This window comes from Triturus cristatus, chromosome 9 (assembly GCF_964204655.1).
Source record: "Triturus cristatus chromosome 9, aTriCri1.1, whole genome shotgun sequence".
NCBI classification, from domain to species: domain Eukaryota; kingdom Metazoa; phylum Chordata; class Amphibia; order Caudata; family Salamandridae; genus Triturus; species Triturus cristatus.
In genome coordinates this window covers 1021133562-1021153691 of record NC_140592.1, presented here as the reverse complement: position 1 = coordinate 1021153691, position 20130 = coordinate 1021133562, and the positions used below count along the sequence as shown (strand labels likewise).

The window sequence follows — 20130 nt, the reverse complement described above, 5'->3', positions numbered from 1 at the left end:
GCACTCTGCATCAGGCCTCAAACTGCCATTGGTTCTCCAGCCGCAGGCCCTAGATACACTACTTCAGGCCTCAGCGCCTCCCCTCCTGCCTGGGGACTCCGCGCTCCAGGCAGCGCGTCGCAAATGGCGGACTTGCGATGTGGAGGGTCTCGCCCGGTGCGCCGCGCCTAGGACCTTTCTGTTGAGGGCCGCCGTTGTTTCTCCGCTGCACCAGATCTCAGCTGCAATGATCTCTTCAGTGCCGTTCCGAGTTCCGGAGCCTGCTTTTGGCAGAAGATCACCACTAATCTCCTGGACCTCCACAGTGCCGGTCGGGTCCCGGTAGTTCTCGCGGCACGCCCGCAGACTTAACTCCGCCTTCAACATCACTCGAGTTTGGGGTTTTCAGGCCTCACCGACGACCAGCTTTCAACGCTCATATCTCCAGAAAAGTTGATCGGAGATGGGCCAGAGTTCGCTCCCCGCCTCGCGGGCGTGTTCCAATAGCCAGATCCCAACAGGGAAGAAGTAAGGCAGGGTAATGATGTCGGATAATTTCAGGAGAGTTAGACGGCATCACGGAGCTTAGGGCTCAAGCAGCCATCTTGGTCGCAAGCAAGCTCCGCCCCCCCATCCCACACAACATTAACCTATTTTTAAAATAGTATGTACCACCATTTACTATTACAAGGGTCTATATAAAATACTTTTGCAAGGTTTCTATATCCTTGATCAGCAATGTTTTGATACCCCTCCAGTGCCAAAATCTCATGTCCTTTCGCTTCACACAACTTAAATAACCTGACATCATCAAGCAAGAAACATTCTAGATTGCTTATTGTTGGTGAGTGTTAGAGATAGAGGCTAGGACAAAGAGAACTGTGTTTATTTTCTACACAGGAAGCCTCTTTTAAGATTTTGTTTTCTTTTTAATATGTTCTCTTGGTCACTTTGGTCTTTGGGCTCTTCGTATTTATGGTAATTGGACTTTTGATCTCTGTTTTTGATAGTTTTGATGTCTGAGCTCTTGAACTGATTAAACAAAACCATTTAAAATAGGGTCCAAGGGATATATATTTTAAAGACCCACACCTGATTTTATCCCCAGCACCAACTGAATGTATAGTATAACACACGAAACACAGGGGGTCTAACAGCCAAATTTGAGAGGCTACACTGTCGATACTGAGTCAACAAGATCTCAAAATATCTTTATCGCACACACATAACGTATTAATAAAGATAAAGAAGGAAAAAAGGCTAACACTACATGCATAGAGGAGACCGGTACATCATCGATTATTCGTAAAATGGCTGATTAATCCACAACAGATTGTAAAGGGTTTCCATCAAATTAGACTCAATGATCAGTCCTATCATTTGGCCAAACCCATGTGCAAATGAGGCTGGTCCCCTGATTAGTGGGACACTCAGCTCCGCACCTTATTGTTGTATCAGGATTTGGTCCACCAAATACACAAACCGTCCATGATGACTGATCTTTTGATGGTAAAGTAAGAAGAAATAGTGCAACGAACAAGAAAGTGATTTAAAATAGGATGGAATGTCCTCCTTCTAAATACTTTATTCTACGGACTGGACACGCCTCCTAATTAAAAAATAGAACAGTGCAAAAGAAGACAGTGACAATTATCTGTCTACATAAGGGCCAACATGTTTCTGCCTAACGGGTATTTAATCCCTTGGCATTCGTCAGGGCCTCTGCTCGTATAATAGTTGCACTCCTAATAGTGAAATATAGAATTCACCACCATCACCAAAAACAAATTATAGTAAAACTGGTTAGAAACGGTACAACCTGTAAAAACCATGGACATTAACCCTCCGATTCACAATGATTACTGTGAATTCTGTGAAGGAAAACGTTATATCATTAGTACTGTATTCGATGCATCAGTCTCATGTGCATAGTGTGTCACCAAACCAACCAATAATGTGTGTCAGAAAATTAATTTTTATGCTTACCCTTTGTGGTAGGGCAATAGACCTCACCTCACCTGGACACTGCTCAGGTACTAAGAGGCCCCGCACTACAAAGATATAGGGAAAACAAAAGAATGTGGCAAAGTACTGTAAAGACATTTTTTTGCTTTATACCCTGCCTATGATCATTCCCATAACCAAATGCCCTGTATCTAGAGGCAAAACATGTGAGGTAGATAAACACCCCAAACTCAGTGTACTAAGCCTCAAAATGACCCAGAGACTCGACTAAGACACCAAACTTTAAGGAAGATTAAAACTCCCTTGTATGCTCATTCAGGAATTTTACAACATACTGATCTACAAAACCTGTGATTTGCTAAAGTTTACAACATAGTATAGCTGTCTCGACTTCTGCAGTTTCTAAGGGTTGTAAATAACAGAAATTACCATTACCAAAATTAATGGTACTCAGTGTACAAACCTCCGATTTATTTGCCAGGATTTCATTTTGTATATATGTGTGATAAAAACTTCAGCTAGCTTTATTGAGTGCATACTGTAAAGATTAAAAGTATATAACTCACTGTGTCGTCACTGCAATCTTTACTGTGTGTTAAATGCCAAGAGCAACCCTCATCCCTTATTGGTACACGCCTACTTAGTAAAATACGCAGGGCTCTTGTTACGTAAGAAGTGTGTAACATTCTGGAGCACTCTATTTATTTTAAAGTGCAGGATATCCCAATTCAAAAATAACATTTATCATCAAATCTAGTATTACAAAGGTCACTAAAGTTCATTTGATCTCTTTATTAGAAAATAGCTGTTTTGTCACATCGTCCTTCTATAGATTCCTTGCATGAACACACTTCTGCTGTTTGCCTTGTGAGTTCCTATGTGGTGAGACAGTTCACACTTCACACTTCCCTCTGTTTCAAGCCAGCTGATTTCCATGCGGGCAAAGTCCGGGGTTTCGATGTTTTTTTGTTCACCGTATTTCAACATACTACCAATATTTCTATTTTACGAAGGGCCAGCAAGTAGCTATTTTGCTTGTGTTTTTTTTTACACCTCACCTGCCATAAGCAACACCTCCTACTATGTTTGTTTCCTCGTTAGAATCTGCTTAATTGTTCCTGAGGCCAGCATTTCCAAAGTTTTATGCCATGTTAGTGGTAGAATTATGCTTGATCTGTGTTAAATGCTAGCCACTTGTCACAGGCCCGCTGTCTCACAGCGCCAGGATACCCGTTGGGTCACAGTGCGCTAGATAAGCATTGGTTACATTACATTACATTACATTATGATATGTCTAAGTGGTTTGCTGTATAGGCTTTATAGCTTGTGTTAAGGTGTGAAGCTGTACATACAGTGTCAGGCAACACTCTGCACGTGCAGGTGTAGTACAGCACTGGGGTTTTGGGTACTGTATGCAACAGGTGACAGACTGCGTATACAATAATCGGGCTGTACTTGAAGGTATAGGGCTGCTGTTATAGATGGAGGCAGATTGTTCCAGTGTCGGGCTGTACATGGAGGTGTATGTGTGTACCTACAGGTGCTGGGCGGCAGTTGACTGGCTACACAGATGTCAAGCAGGACATGCACTTTCATGGTATTGTATGCCGTCATACAACAGCACACGTAGTTGTCAGGCTGCACATGCAGGGGTGTGTGCTGCATATACATATACAGGTGTCTGTGCAGTTTCCATGCTGTGTTTGTGTGTGTGGGCGTTTAGTAACAGATGTAGTTGTCCGGCAACACATTTGATTGTCCAGAAGGGCATGCTGCTGTCAGGCTATACATTCAGAGCTTGCGCTGCACATGCAGATACGAGCTGTCTGTTCAGGAATCTGACCACACAAGCAGATGTTCTGCAATATATGCATTTGCATGGCACCACATGCAGTTATTCGACAGCACACGGAGTTTTCGGGCTGGACATGCAGGGATTTGTGCTACATGTGTAGCCACAGCTGTCTGTGCCGCTGCCGAGCTGTATTTGCATACATAGGGGTTTGGCAGTAGATGCAGATGTATGGCAAAACTTGCTGTTGTTCAGAAGGACATGCAGCTGTCTTTGCAGGTGTCTGGCTGCATTTGCAGGTCTCTGATGCATGATGCAGTTGTGTCGCAACATATGCGATATTTCAGAAGGACATGCAGCTGTCAAGCTGCACATGCAGAGGGCGGTCTGCATATGCAGGCACTGGGCTCTCTGTGGAGGTGTCTAGTTTTTAGGTTGAGCCTGGGCAGCGCATGCGCTGCTCTGGGAGGCATCCTGTATTCAGGTAGGGCCGTGAAGATCCGCCCACTCTCTGCTCATATTTTTCATTGGCTTGTGTGATTGTTCACTGTAAACTATGGCTGTTTATTGGTCAATAGACTTAGTAGTCCCTCCTTAGTACCACCTTGCCTAATTTTGTAACCTCCCATGGCGACACCCCCTGTTGCGTGTTTTGTTACTAAGTGGTAGGCTTTAATTACAGCCTCCGAGCACTATTTTCTCAAATAGCTTTGTCCTGACGCAGACAGGACACGCTCTCTTCTAACGCTTTTAAAGAAAAATTTATATCACGGGAGCCAAACGCATTTGCAATGCAATAGGTCTCGCATTTGCGAGAGTTTAAGCTTTTGACATTTTAAATGACAGTGCCTTTTATTTATCTGTTTTAAAAACAACACATTAATGAAAGGCATTGTCATTTTACAATGCCAATAGCTCAAACTCTCGCAAATGCGAGACCTATTGCATTGCAAATGCTTGTTTTTGTAGATGCCAGCTTGACAGGAAATGTGAGTTCACCTCTTTTAGCAAGTCTTAGATTTTTTTTAAACAAATATTTTTATTGCATTTTTCACCAAACTACAACAACAGACATTTTGACTGCACAAGAATTATATGATACCAGCATGAGTGTCCACATGACTGATCTTGCGTCGAAATGAGGTGAGAAAGGCAGGTGGGGAATAGGAATTGGGTTGAAGACCAGGGCATTGCTCGAGGTAGGATAGTGACAATATCAGGGCATGCGATTCCAGTAGGGCCGGATCATGCGGACAGCGGTTGGCTAGGGGTAAAGAGATGATCCACAGGAGGAGGGGGGTTTATTGCGCCGGGGCTTGGTCAGGGAAGAGGGAGGGAAAGTACTGGAGGGGTATGTCACATGGTTCATGGAGGTCTCAGGTAAGAGTGAGGAAGTGTTCGAGGAGCGTATCCCACGCTGGGGAGATGGGCTGCATACGGATGCACCGAACCTCCTCGAGGCGTAGAGCCTCGCTTCCAGCCCTCCCCCACTGCTGCACACCCTGCGCCATGACACCAATCTGGGAGGCTGGGGGGATCGCCAATTATGGGTGATAGCGCATTTAACAAGAAGTATTGCTAGACTTGCAAAGTGCGCCCTAACCACCAAGTGCCTCACGTGTTTAAATGTATTTATTTATTTGGAAAGTTTTATATAGCGCTGGCTAGACCCGGAGGTATCGGAGCGCTTTACATGACGTTCAGGCGATTTACATGTTACAGGGTTACCTCAATTACAAGAGCCAAGTATAGACATAGGAGAAAAACATGAGATTATGCAATAATATGAATCAGGGAGGGAGGAGGCGGGGGAGGGAAGGAAAACACAACGGGACACGAGGAAAACAATGTCAGATGTCAGGCTGGGTAGGTGCCGGCCGAGGGGGTGAACCCGAGCCAACCTCCTCTAGCGTAGTAATGTGGTTTGGCTTAATTGGAAGGTTAAAAGAAAAGGAAATTAAGGAGTGGTCAGTCCAAGACTGAGGTGTGACTTCGGAAACTTTAATAGTCTCTATGTTGTGTTGGCCCTTTGATCCATTGTTATAGCTGCAGTATCTGCATATCATTTTCCAAGTGTTCGGCCCCCGGGTCCGCAGAATTTTCATATGCTGAGGGCACAGGCCTCCCAAGTGGCTATGTCCAGGAGCTCTTTCACCTTACAGATTGTGTTGTGAATTGCCTGCCAGTAAGGGGAGAGGGTGGGACAGGACCATAGCATGTGTCGGAGGTCAGCTGAGAACTCTTGGCTAGGCAGGCAACCTGGCCGAGCCATGGGAAAGAAACGGTTTAGCTGATTTGGCATGAAGTGCGCTTTATGGAGCATGGTGAATTGTATACTTTTAAACCAGGCATTTGAGGGAGACTTTGTGTGGGAATTCAGGGGCTCTATCCCATTCAGAGTTGTGGAGCACCCCAACCTATATGTAGATCCCATTTGTCTCTGAGGGAGGTAAGTGGAGCTCCCATGTGATCTTTTATTGCCTTGTAGAGCCATGTAATAAGGCGACAGCCCGTCCCCATAGTGAGCAGAGTCTGAATAACTGAGTGCGTGGGAGGTTCAGTGGCCACTATCGACCATTGAGTACAAAGGTAGTGCTGTATCTGGTGATACTGTAGAAAATGACCCCTGGGAAGAGCGAAGTCGTCGATTAGGTCGATGGTAAGAAGTGGGCTATCTATAAATAAGTCCCCCATTGTGATGAGAGTGCAATCATGCCAGGGAGTAAGGTCTCTGGATGAGCAAGAGCCAGAAAAACGAGGGAGAAAGTGTAAGGGGAAGGCTAGAGCCTATGGCACCACATGGTGTGTAAGGGCCAGCATCCGTCGAATTCATTTGTGTGCTACACTCGCCAAGCATGATGAGCTCCGGCAGAAATAGGCAACCCTGCGTAGAAAAAAGTTTCTGGATGTCCGTGAGGGAGCCCGTGTCCGTGTGCCAGCCACCGTTAGAGCCACTGAAGCTGGCCTGCCAGACAGTATGCCTCAAACGAAGGTGCGCCCTCACCCCCCCCCTCCACGGGCAGCTGCAATTTAGGTAAAGCTATACAGGGGTGCTTATTACTCCAGATAAGCTCACATAGTATGGCGTCTACATAGTGAAAAAAACTGTGGGTGAACAACTGGATGGTTGGTGAAATGATAAAGAAGGCGGGGATCATGATCATCTTAGAAAGGGCTATTTTGCTTGTTGAGGCTAGCAGTAGTGATTTCCAGAATTTGACCTGGGATTGTAGGTCCTTCGGAGTTTGCCTTCTAAGAGATCCACATGAGAGTGGTATAAATGATCCCCTAGGTATCGAACACCTTCTCCTTTCCACTCCAGCCAACTCCCACCCAGGCAAATCTCAACAGGTTTAGCAAGCCTTAGATGAGGTCTTCACACAAATTAATGTAATCATATGGATGTGGATGTTGAAGGTCATTGCATAAGTTAAGTTTCAAAGTTTTGGAAGCAATCAGGACAAATTGCAATGTTCCGGTGAGTTGGAGAGGCATCTAGGCCAATTAGACCTACCAGGTAACCCCGGGATAAAGATTTCTATGTTTCGACTTAACCTCCTTTGGTATTTAGGCAACTGGATTACTGGGACAAATATCTGGTTACTGCTAACTAACTTGCTCCAGCTAAAATGTAAGGGCTTTTATACTTAGGGAGATTTTAGTTTCTGCATAGATCTTTACCAGACTGATATTTTGCCAATGTTTTATGGAGGCTCTTGGAGATTTCTTCATAGGGTTTAGCATTTTTCACAAAAGACGTCCTTCCACACATTTCCAGTGTAAGCCTTTCACCCGTGGGACACTTCTTCTGGGATCCCATGTGTCACACCTCTACAGGGAAAGGACTAAATTCTTCTTTCAAAAGACGCTAACAGATCACTTGAAAGCCAAACTAGAGATTACCAGTAATAGTTATATGACAATTGCTAACGAACAGGCCCTCTTCCATTACATCTTCTCCAGCATAGTGGAGAATTGCCATCAGTTGACCAGACTTTTTTCCTGTAAAGATGGAAACGGAGAACAGCAAGGTATCATTTCAAGGGAACCAAGTGCTGCTGATCTGACGTAATCTAAGCCACAGATATTACCAGGGAGGACACCGGTTGCAACCCTTTATTAGGGTTCACATGCGGGTCTTCCTAGCAATGTGATTATTTCTGAAACTGACTTGAGTGTCCTACAGGAAGTCTCCAGGGACACAATTTGATCAAGTGGTCTAGATTAAATCTCTGATTTAAGTGGGGAATTTGTAGGGAAAAGCATGGCGTGCTGCAGCATCCAAATGGTCCAGTTGGGCATGCCCCCTACTTCCAGGATCAGAACATTAAACAAACAACGTGCAGAAACCCACGGATAGAAAGTAAATACAGAATCTGACACTCCTCCCCTTTCTGACTTATCCACACTACACAAACGTAGAAAGTGCATCACTGGCTTTAGGTTAACGTAAGGAGCAAATTCAATAGTTTTGGAAGTATACAGATATCTTGTAAAACAAGTAAACAACAAATAGCTTGCCTCAAAGTACTACTAAATTACAGAAATCAAGCACATGCCTCAGTTGAGCACCTGCAGTGATTTGATGATGATGTCTTGCAACCCAGTGCCAGCTGCTTCAGTTGTCCCTGTACGATTACATGCTGGAGTCATCTCTTCCTCTCTAAACCTTGCAGCTTCAGGATCAGCAGTGCAGCACTTAGAAGGGCAGTGAGAGAACAATCAGGTTGTGTGCCCGAAACTACAATACATTCCTGTTGCTAGCAAGGTTCTGGAGCCATGACATTTTTTTTATTGACCAGTACCTCAAAGTACTTCACGAAAAATGTTTTTCTGATATCCAGCATGTCCATCCTTGGAGGGTTAACAAACCTCTCCAACGTTAGTCCCTTTATTGACCATCTATAGCAGTGATGCTCAAAGTGCGGCCCTCCTGACCTTAACATGCGGCCCGCTGATGAGCAGCAGCACTGGGCTGCTGTTCACTTGACACAGCGCTAACATTAAAAATATGTTAAATAAACAGACAAGCCTATATTTAAAAGTTAATTGAAGGTAAATAAAGGAAGTAACTAGGTTGTTCTGCACCACTTAACTTTAGGAGCACCTTCATTATCAAAGCCGTCTTGCAGCAAAATTGTAAAAATATGATAAGGTCTCTCAAAATTCAAACAATGTGCATTTCATTAACATGCAGAACCATTTTACCTTAGTACATCAGATATCATTCCATTGATAAGTATTTTTTTAATGACTTTTCAAAAATGAATTTAGAAGTATTTATTCCCCCCCACTGACAACAGTGATGCCAATAGTGAACTCAGAGGCAAGTCTGTTGTTATGTGCACTTCTATTGTGGCCTGGATTCCTATTATTCATGATTGACATAATAGTTTATTAAAATAAAACACAGGAGAAGGTTTTGTACCATGCACATCCTGAAGTGATGTGTTTTCAGCACCTCTTTTATGTGATATTGACGAAAAATGAGGGAAATTGAAATAAACAAATTGACTAGGATCACACAGTTTGGTATAGTGGGGATCCTGGGGATTAATCCCAGGTTTTCTGGTTTCACATTTTGCAGTTTAGTCACTAGATGTGTATGCTTTGCTTCCCCTATCACCTTCCTTACTCCCCCCCCCTCCGCCCCCACTCCCGGATCCCCACGCTGCTGCATCAATGCAGCCCTCGGTCACATCACAGACCAAACTTTGTGGCCCCGGGGAAAATGTTTGCGAGTACCCATGAGCTGTAGTAATGTGCACAACTCCCCCAGTCTCATCAGGGATATTGAAGTTGCATCTCTGTCTTCCACAGTACCAAATGAGGCTAGGGCTGTGGCGCAACTCGAAGCAACAAGGACCAAAAATGCTCTTGATCATGTAATTTTGGTGCTGTACGCCTAGTTCTAAGCCATCTTCTTCAGGTTCTTACTGAAGCATTCCACTTAGTCTTGGGCAGTGGTTAATTTGTAAAAAAAAAAAAAAGTACCAGGGCTTTCGTTAGGAGGCCTCTTGAACCAGCCCATTTCTCTTGTTAGTGCTGCCTAAAACAGAACTAACTACTAACCATGAAAGTGGGGAGAAGATGTTGTGTAATGACCAGAGCTGCTGACCTCGGAGCTGGGAAAACCAGGTTTGAGCCTTGGCGTCGGTCCAACATCCTGTGATTCTGGACAAATTACTTAATCTACCGATGCCTACCATAGATGAATGTGTCCTTAATTGGTGCTCGTGAAAAGCGCTGGTGTTGATGATTAAGTGCCGGTGCTGAGCACCGAAAATCACCGGCTCAAATTAAGCACTGGTCTTGGGATACATCTGTGGGAAACGTCACCCCACCTGAGTTTTATGTGATTTAAAAAAATTAAGTTAGACAACTTTTTCTGAGGAATCATCTTTTTGTAGTGGCCCTGGGTGTAGATGTAGTGATATATATGTGACGTGTCAAGCAGAAGGTGGTGTCGCGCTGACACGCTGGTGTTGGCTGTGGTTGTCTGGCGGTGGGTGCAAACAGGACTGGACTGTGATTGCTCAAGCGGCCCTGTTTGCAGTGCTTGTAAAACTGCCAGTTACTGAGTACCTGCTTTCCTAATATCAGCAGGAGTGCAGCACTTTTAATGGGAGAGTACTTGCAGTGTTCAGTTGCAAACAGGAACTTTTTGATAGTACCTGCACTTCTATAGTTCCGTTTCAAGCATTGCCTGATGAGACGGAACCTGCGCAGCCCTGCGCGCTTTGAACATGAGCTATGCAGAAGTGCCTGTGAGGGCCAGTGAGTGCTTGTGTATAAGGTGACTGGGCAGGAGGAGGTGCCCCACAGGAGACTTCTACAGTGCAGCTTAAGAAACATGCTTGCCTTGAGAGATGCTAATAAGGAGCTATGTGAACAATTGCAGTGGTACCAGTCACAAAACCGCTATGGGACTGTGCAGCCGGCCGGACAGGCTTTAGCCAGATTGAGTTAATGGTTATTCTGCTACCTGGGTGCTTACTCTGACATTCAATGAACAGTCTGACATGGGGTCCACGGTCTTTCTTGCCATTCACAGGCTGCCATGCAGCGCACCATCTTGTTATGTTCTGTGTGCATGGGTGCCAAATTCAGCCTGCCTCCCAGAGCACATGTGATTTCTTAAGTGCACTGAGCTCCATGGACAGCAGTTTTCCATGGGTGGAACAGTCTCCCATGCAGTGCACTGCCTGCCATAGAATGTGCAGTTCCCATGTAGTGAAGAGTCCAGTATGCAGTGCATTGTCTGCCGTAGAGTGCATAGTGTTATGGAGTGTTTAGTCTGCCATGAGTTGCTGTCAGCCATCCAGTGCTTCTCTGCTCATCTTTACGAACAGCAAAACGCACAGGATGATGGACGGAATGTTGCACATTGGCAAAACATTCACCCCCAGTCACAGATCTGGGTTTAATCCATCGTTATTTTGCTCACCACGCCACCCCAGTTCAGAAATGGCCATATGCAAATCAGTCTTGACCCTGTGCCTCATGGGAACAGTCCAGCCCGAACTGCCATGCCATGTCATCCCTGGACCAGAATCAAGCATCCTAGGACCGGTTTCGGGGTTTCACCCCTCTTCAGCCAGGATAGCTTGACCCCAGTGGCGTAGTGAACACGGGACCTACGTCTGGGAATACCCTTCCCACATAGGGCGAACAGCAAAACACACAGGATGATGGACGGAATGTTGCACATTGGCAAAACATTCACCCCCAGTCACAGATCTGGGTTTAATCCATCGTTATTTTGCTCACCACGCCACCCCAGTTCAGAAATGGCCATATGCAAATCAGTCTTGACCCTGTGCCTCATGGGAACAGTCCAGCCCGAACTGCCAAGCCATGTCTTCCCTTTACTAGAATCAAGCATCCTAGGACCAGTTTCGGGGTTTCACCCCTCTTCAGCCAGGATAGCTTGACTCCAGTGGCGTAGTGAGCACGGGACCCACGTCTGGGCATACACTTCCCACATAGGGCTAACGGTAAAACACACAGGATGATGGACGGAATGTTGCACATTGGCAAAACATTCACCCCCAGTCACAGATCTGGGTTTAATCCATTGTTAGTTTGATCACCACGCCACCCCAGTTCAGAAATGGCCATATGCAAATCAGTTTTGACCCTGTGCCTCATGGGAACAGTCCAGCCCGAACTGCCAAGCCATGTCTTCCCTGGCCAGAATCAAGCATCCTAGGACCGGTTTCGGGGTTTCACCCCTCTTCAGCCAGGATAGCTTGACTCCAGTGGCGTAGTGAACACGGGACCCACGTCTGGGCATACCCTTCCCACATAGGGCGAGCAGAAAAACAAACAGGATGATGTACGGAATGTTGCACATTGGCAAAACATTCACCCCCAGTCACAGATCTGGGTTTAATCCATCGTTATTTTGCTCACCACGCCACCCCAGTTCAGAAATGGCCATTTGCAAATCAGTCTTGAGCCTGTGTCTCGTGGGAACAGTCCAGCCTGAACTGCCAAGCCATGTCATCCCTGGACCAGAATCAAGCATCCTAGGACCGGTTTCGGGGTTTCACCCCTCTTCAGCCAGGATAGCTTGACTCCATTGGCGTAGTGAGCACGGGACCCACGTCTGGGCATACCCTTCCCACATAGGGCGAACAGCAAAACACACAGGATGATGGACGGAATTTTGCACATTGGCAAAACATTCACCCCCAGTCACCACGCCACCCCAGTTCAGAAATGGCCATATGCAAATCAGTCTTGACAGTTCGGGCTGGACTGTTCCCATGAGGCACAGGGTCAAGACTGATTTGCATATGGCTGGGTTCAAACTGGAATGGCATGGTGAGCAAAAAAAACGATGGATTTAGGCCCAGATCTCTGTACTGGGGTGAATGTATGACATTGTTCTGCATTCTGTCCATCAACTGTTGTGTTTGCATCTTTACGAAGAAGCAGCTGCAAGTGTTTCCTGCATATGCTTCAGTTTGCCATGACCCTCATGAAAGACCAAGAATCCTTAACCCTTCAACCAGGAGGAGTCCTTCAAACTAGCTTTGTGCTTGGGTTTAAGGCAGTGGTTTTTAAACGTTTCTCCTCTGCGGACCCCCACTTAATCATTACTGGAATCCAGGGACCCCCATGGAGTCACTGTTGGAAGCAGGGAACCCCAGTCTAAACACTTTTAATGATTTTTAACCATAAAACAATACACAAAAATACAGAAATAAGTATTCAATAAACAAATACACAAATGATGGAATATTTAATTTAATTCAGAAAGTCACTGGTCTGCTCATATGTATCATTTTCAATTTTACTTTTCTATTTATATATGCTTTATTAATCTGTTGAGATTATTTAATATTCTAAGCAGTTGCGGACCCCCTGAGGAGGTGTCTCTGACACCAGGTTCCCTTGACCACAGGTTAAGAACCACTGGTTAAAGGGATAGCTCCTTGGGTGGAAAGCAGGCTCCTTTGGCCCCTGTGATGCAGGGGGTCCCCCACCCTTTGGGGAGCTCCCTACTTGTCTTAAGGACAATGAATATTGGTGGAATACGTGAGGGCCAGTGCCCCACTGCATATTCTGCAGGGGGGCCTCATCATTTTGCATTTCACTACTAAATATTCCGGGTATAATCCCACCATCTTCTTCGTGGGAGCTACCAGGCCATTAATAACAAAACCGGCTTCTTTGTATAGCCCACATTCTCTCCTGAGGTGGTCTATCAAGAGCTGCATCCACTGCCATCCTTAGATTACTGGTTATCACTGCAGAGGCATTGGCTGTCTGCCTGCCAGCTCCCTCCAGTACATCTGTCAGTGCCAGACTGGGCGCCTCTGCTGCATCACTGTCTCTCATCTCTCTCGAAGGCCATTGGTAACATCATACTGTACTGGCCAATGGAAGTAGCAGGGTGTGTCAGCTTACCACATGACCTCAGGTAATGCTGTAATCAGCACCCAGGCCAAGCATGATTCCCCCAGAGCGCTTCAAATGCTTTACTGATTGGTGGGCACTTTGTCTAGCAGATATATATGCATTCTTTTCCATCAAAGCATGTTTCCCAGAATGATGGAAAATGAACCTGATAGTACCCCTTTATTAAAAAAAAAAGACAATATATCTGCAAGAGGCCAATGCATACCAAGGTCCCATATCCTGAGGCCCTTTCTGCCCTTTTAAGAAGATGGGTGGGGCTAAGTCTTAAAAAAATTATTGGCAGCCCATACGCGGATTCTGTACCACAAGTCATGGTAGATCCTAATGAAGCCAGAAGTACACCTTTCACTACCAACTAAAGGGGTTAAGTAAGGCTACATTCTGTCCCCACCAATAATTAATCTCTACATGAATGACATGTACAGCGCAATACATGCGTCTTTGACCCATGACCAGAAAATTAACAACATAAAGACTTTCCTATTTCTGTACGCTGACGTTTCTATCTTCCAGGCACAAATAAAAAATGTCCCATAACCTCCGAATAGCTACAACGGAAACACACTGGGACTGTGCGAAAAACCGTTAAACAATCAACCCTTTAAAAACGAAGGTGTAATCTGAGGCCTGAAATCAATGAAAACAGTAAGCAAATCATTAACAATAGGAAACCAGACCATTGAAACAACAAGCACAGTTAAATTCCTTGGTTTGATGATCTCTAACTGGCTTTCATGGAGGCCCTTGCAAGAGCACAAGGAGCGGCAAAGGGCATCATAAGATTCACCAAAAGGCATGGGGACATGAAACCAAAAAGCCTTGAAGCAAAAGCAAAAGTAGACCGCATTTTACTGAGATCGGGGATGCCCAGGAGCGGTGCGTCCATTAGGGCGTTGGGGCGTAGCCCCCCCGCCCGCAGCGTCGCCCACAGCGTTGGCGTCTTTGAACTGAATCAGTTTACTTAAGTTCAAAGAAGCAGAGGGAGAACTGACAATCATATCAGTCAGCATGACGTCAGACCGCCCACCCCCTTCAGAGTCTGAAGGGGGTGGGCGGTCCGGCGTCATGTTGATGGACATGATTGTCAGACGGACCAGGCAGGGGCAACAGGCAGCAGCACAAGTGCGCATGATTGGGGAAGGTGAGCGAATGTTCGCTCCGTGCCAGTCATGCGCACTAGTGTCTGCTCTGGCTGGCGCATGCCCATTAGGAGACCGAGGGTTGAGCAAAGGCTCAAACCTCGGTCTCCTAATGGGCAGGCGGGCGAGCAGTAACCGTGCCCTAAGCCAATCCTGGCGCTGCTGGCAGCGCCAGGATTGGCTGAGAGCCTGAGAGGGGCTGTAGGCGCCAACGGACGGACACGAGGCGGCACGTGCTGAGGACCTCAGGACCTTAGGTAGGATTTTTCTTAAATTTATTTTAACACTCCCCCCCCCCCCCCCCACCGATAAATGCCCTGCCCTTTAAATTGTTGCACTTTCTTTTGATTTCTAAATGCGAGTTCTGTTTTTAAGTGCTGTATTTTATTGGAAATGTGTTTCCTTTAGTGCAATGATTTTAATTAATTACACTTATTAAAATGTCCATGCATTACTATGCTGCTAGCATACCGTTGTACGACATTGAAATCTTATGTAACAAAGTTTTTTTAGCTATGTCAAGTTCTCCAATAGTAAGCACCTATTAACTGTCCTGAATGGGCTGCACGTTTATTTTCGATACCATCACAAAGTAATAATTAGCCAGCCCCCCCATACAGACACACACCACCCTGGCTCTAAGGTTGCGGTCCCTGCTGGTGCTTCATAAACTGCTGCCTAGAATGCGTCGTAGCGTTGATTGTGAACACTCTGGCATTTATTGTATGATGACGTGTGGCTCTATTGTTGCACTTTCTATAGCGCAAGATCTGATTTTGCAAGACATTGCAGGCACTGCTTGATTTGTGCTGGTGAATGTATGTAGCACTTTTGGTAGTCAGGGGGTGGTTTTGCAAAAAGGTGCTGAATTGATGATTCAGCTTGTGAAGTCTTGCTGTTAGTCAAGGTGTGTGTGAAGGGTGTGTTCCTCTGTTGGTGAATCTGAACTTCTGTGAGTTGTGTGCGAGTGTTTTTGCTGTTTGAAGGTTTAGTATGGATGGCTGTACAGAATCACTTATGGTTCTTATACGATGGCACTCGCCCTTTGTCTGGGTGAAGTTTGTGTATGTTAGGCAAGGCAAATGGTGGTAGCGAGTGATCTAATGGCACGCTTGAACTGTGTTGTGTGTATATCAGGAGTTCTCTCTGTGTGCTCTGTATGACAGAGCATGTTTTGCGCTGGCAGAGAGTGATTCTGTGTCCAGGGTGGCACCCATTTGTATAGACTAGCTCCTCTGCTGTGTTGAATGTTAGTTTCGAGAACCCCCTCCCCCTGATCTTGACTTATATCGGTTGGGCTCACTTGGGGCTAACTTTTTTACACTTTGATAAATCACCACCTGCCACTGCTTTACTTATTTTAAGAGCTCAAACAGATAAGGTGAATGCTTTAAAAAAAAAAACCAAAAAAAGCATTTTGATGTCAAATGTGCGATGTATGAATGGTATTCAGTATTGTTATCTCAAAGTCTGTTATGAAGTTCTGTGATTATAGTGAATAAGCAACTACCTATGTTATTATATGACATTGACTTCTCTTTATTGATGTAATAACTGTACTTTCACAACTGCTTTTTTAACCTTCTTGCTTTCTCAAATTTGCTTGAAAATGCACCATTTGCCCACTCTTTTTTTCATAAATTTTCTTGAGGGAAACCCCCCCCCGAACCCTCCTTATGCCGATCGGGCTCGTTCGCTTGCCGCGGTGCGCTCCACCACACATTTTACGCCCACCACTTTCAAATGTCACCAGCTGCCCCTGGTGATGCCTAGCTTGATCTGTCGCCATAGGCCGATGGAGGGATGTGTTTGGGAAAAAAGCACCCAGACGTCCTCAATCAACAACCACGATTTCAATGGAAATGGACCTGGGACTTGCCCCCATAGAACATTGGGCCACAGACTCCCCACTCCAATACGCCATCAAAAGGAAGTTTAGCTTCCTAACCACAGTCACGACATCACCTGAAAGGAACCCCTCAAATCTAAGATTACCAGTTTAGTCCAGTAATGCAAGGGGTTGGTAGGCTTGAGCATGGAATATTTGTTCGATCTATTGACCAGCACCAGTGTTGAAGAAAGTCGAACAAAATTCCTTCTCAAACAGCACTAACAGAAATCGAACAGTTGCTGAGTCAAAAAAACACATTGTCTGGCTAGACATTTTCAGCTGCTGTAGTGCAGTGCATATATTAACTTATCTCACAATAGGCTGCTATTCATGATATGATGAAATACTAATCTCCTCAACAACCGTCCGGTCACCAGCTTTCCCTCGCTTTGGTTGGCTCCTCGAATCACTAATGTTTTCTGCTTGTATGTAGAACCTACCATAAACCTGTAAAATAACTATTTGGCCACTGTAAAGAACTCTAGTCTTTGGAATACAAAAATAGTAATGATCTATCTCTTGATGAGGAGTCACCGTACGTACTTGCTGCTTCCTAGATGTGGCATGGCATCTAACAACACTTAAGTATCTGCACTCTATTGGTCTTTTTACTAATGCACTCTTCTTGCTAAGGCATGGTTCCGAAAAATTACCGGTGAGTAAATGAAGAACAGTCACCGACTGTCACTTATTTAATAGTGTCTGTTTGGCCTCACCTCCTACATACAGCACTATACACCGCATGGCTCATGCATGGCTGTGCACTGTACATGGACCAGAAACTCTGCAGGGCTCTGTGGCATTTTGTACAGTTGAGGAAGAGGTAAAAGTCTCTTTTAGAGTGATGTGTGCGAAGTGAAACTTCAGAAGGTCCTCATGGAAGGGTAGTGTATGGACAGACAGATTTCTCTATTTAACTGGCTCTTATGAGTCCACCACATCTGTACCTCCAATTCTGTTCAGGTCTTGGTAACTGTTTGTCTCATTGCAGTTGGATGAAGAAGAAGAGCGAAGGAAACGACGTCGAGAGAAGAACAAGGTGGCCGCTGCTCGGTGTCGAAACAAAAAGAAAGAGAGGACGGAATATTTACAGAAGGTGAGTATGTGCAGGTACTGGGACACATGGGTGACAAGGGTGAATGTGAGAAGGCTCCTCGCACATGAGTGGCAAGAATAGATCCCTAAGGACTCCTGTCACATAAGAGTTAGAGGGGACAAGCAAGGTTAGGTGTGCAAGGACAGCTGCACCAACAAGGAGGCAAGGATAAGCGGGAAATTACTAATGTCAATGCGGGTGTGTGAATGAAAGCACAAGTCCCATGAGGGACAATCAAGAGTGAGTTTTAAAGGGATTATGCTCCATTGGGTGCTCCAGAAGAGTGTGCAAGCACTCCTGCCCAAGAGGAAGACACAAGAGTGTTTGAGGGCTATTTCTGAAATGTAGATCAGGACGAGTGTGGTGAGGCACCTGCCCTACCGAAGTTAATCATGAGTGTACAAGGGATACTGTCTTATTGAGGGGACAATGCATCCTGGGCGCAGGAGTGAGAGGGCGTATGTGTCACTGCAGAAGGGATGCCTGCATGAGCTCTCATGACCACTAAGGTGGCCTGTAACCTACATGTCTTATTCCACAAACAGATGTAAGAGTTTTCATGCACAGATTGCACACCAACTTGTTTGCAAATAGGGATTCAATGTGTAATGCGGCCTGTGCATTAATGGAAATAAATTGGAAATTCTGATGGTCTTCCACATTGTAGTTGAATAATTAATCCATGTAGGAGGCTGGCTTAGTATCTGGTGCACACTTATTTAAGTGATGCACCTTGCAGTAATCCAGGCAACGCTTATGGTGATTTTAGTGGTCTTTGATAATCATAGAAAGCTCTCAAAGTTGTAGCTGTAGAGAGCAGCCTTCAGGCTTATCTTGAAGGAGTGTTAAGCAGCTTGTTTTACCATTTTAATCATGCAGTGTAGGTTAACTGCAAAAGAACCACACAGTGCATATATAACAAGCATTGGCATAGCCAATAGGTCTCGCCTTTGGGACCTTATAAGTGGTTAGTCATGCAGCACATTATCCTGTGTGCTGTGCCACCATGGATTAAAGCATTGCACGCACAATATGTTTTATAATATTCGCTTGTAAGGAAAGAACAGTTCGAATTATACCATGTACACTTCACAGCCAACACCAGACACATAAGGTTACCTTTTGTTACCACGGCTGCCATCTGGATGGCGAAATGTCCAGATTTCTTAAATCGAGAGAAAACCTTTTAGCAATATTAGGATAATGAAAGTCTGGGGGGTGAAAATAGCGCTCTAGCCTATAACACGCAGTTTGAATACAGGCCCTTCATTGTAGTTCATAAGTAATTGTGTTATATTAGGATTGTAACTTATGAACTGTAAGTAACAAAAAGATCTCTGTGACAAAAGCAGTAACCCACTGAGCTAACCACTTAAAATGCACTTTAGTGATCTGCATGTACACGTTCTTTACAGCAGGCACATTAACCCTCTGTGCTGCTTCAGGATGGGTGAAAACTGCCACTCTACAAAACACTGATCTTGGTCCAGCATGAACATTATACAGGAGAGTTATGTTAGCATGATTTTAATTGTTGTATTCACAAATGAGCAACAGAGAGAAAAGAAAGCCTGGTCGCCCTCCACTCATCAAACATCAACACAACCAAACCAGGTTTCTAAGGCGCTTTTTATTAACCTTCCAACTTTCATCAACGTGTGTGAATTACTGCCATTTGCTCAGTTGTACTACTCTATTTTATATATATTTTTATAGAAGTCACACTCCGTGTAGTCGCCTTTCTTTTTTTTAAAAAAAACAATTTTTACAGAAGGCAGTCCTCCAATTACAGGGTTTCTTCTAACTAGCCTGAAGTAAACCCTGCAATCACAAACTGTGAGAAATAATACCAAAAATGTGAAAAGACAAAATGTGGAAAGACAAAATGACCCCTCACGTGTGCACCACCAATGGCATAGCTGGTTGGTACTCACCAGTTGTGCCCACTTTTATCATCATTGGCGGTCATTTTGTAAATGAGGAAACGAAAAAGTGTCCAAACAAAAGATTATAAAAATCAAGTGCAGTGAAGTGAAATAGGTCTCATCCCTTGATGTAACCAAGTGTGATATTAAAATTGAGAAAACACTCACAAAGCAATCCTTTATTATTTACTGAGTGTTTTTATCAAATTAAAATGAATAGGTTGCCATTCATGCATACCTTTTCAAATGCCATTCAAAGAATGGCGACTACACGGAGTGTGACTACTATAAAAATATATCTAAAATAGAGTAGTACAACTGAGCAAATGGCAGTAACTCACACACGTTGATGAAAGTTGGAAGGTTAATAAAAAGCGCCTTAGAAACCTGGTTTGGTTGTGTTGATGATTTTA

General features: G+C 44.8%; 1 protein-coding gene across 2 annotated transcripts in view; it reads left to right on the top strand.

Moving 5' to 3' along the window:
* The window catches only part of JDP2 (Jun dimerization protein 2), an 80669-nt gene that overhangs the window by 48054 nt on the left and 12485 nt on the right, over positions 1-20130 (top strand). For both annotated transcript variants that reach the window (XM_085626725.1, XM_085626724.1), the window contains exon 3: positions 17688-17792. In XM_085626725.1, the coding sequence (XP_085482851.1) occupies positions 17688-17792 (105 nt within the window). The remainder of the gene's footprint in view (positions 1-17687; positions 17793-20130) is intronic.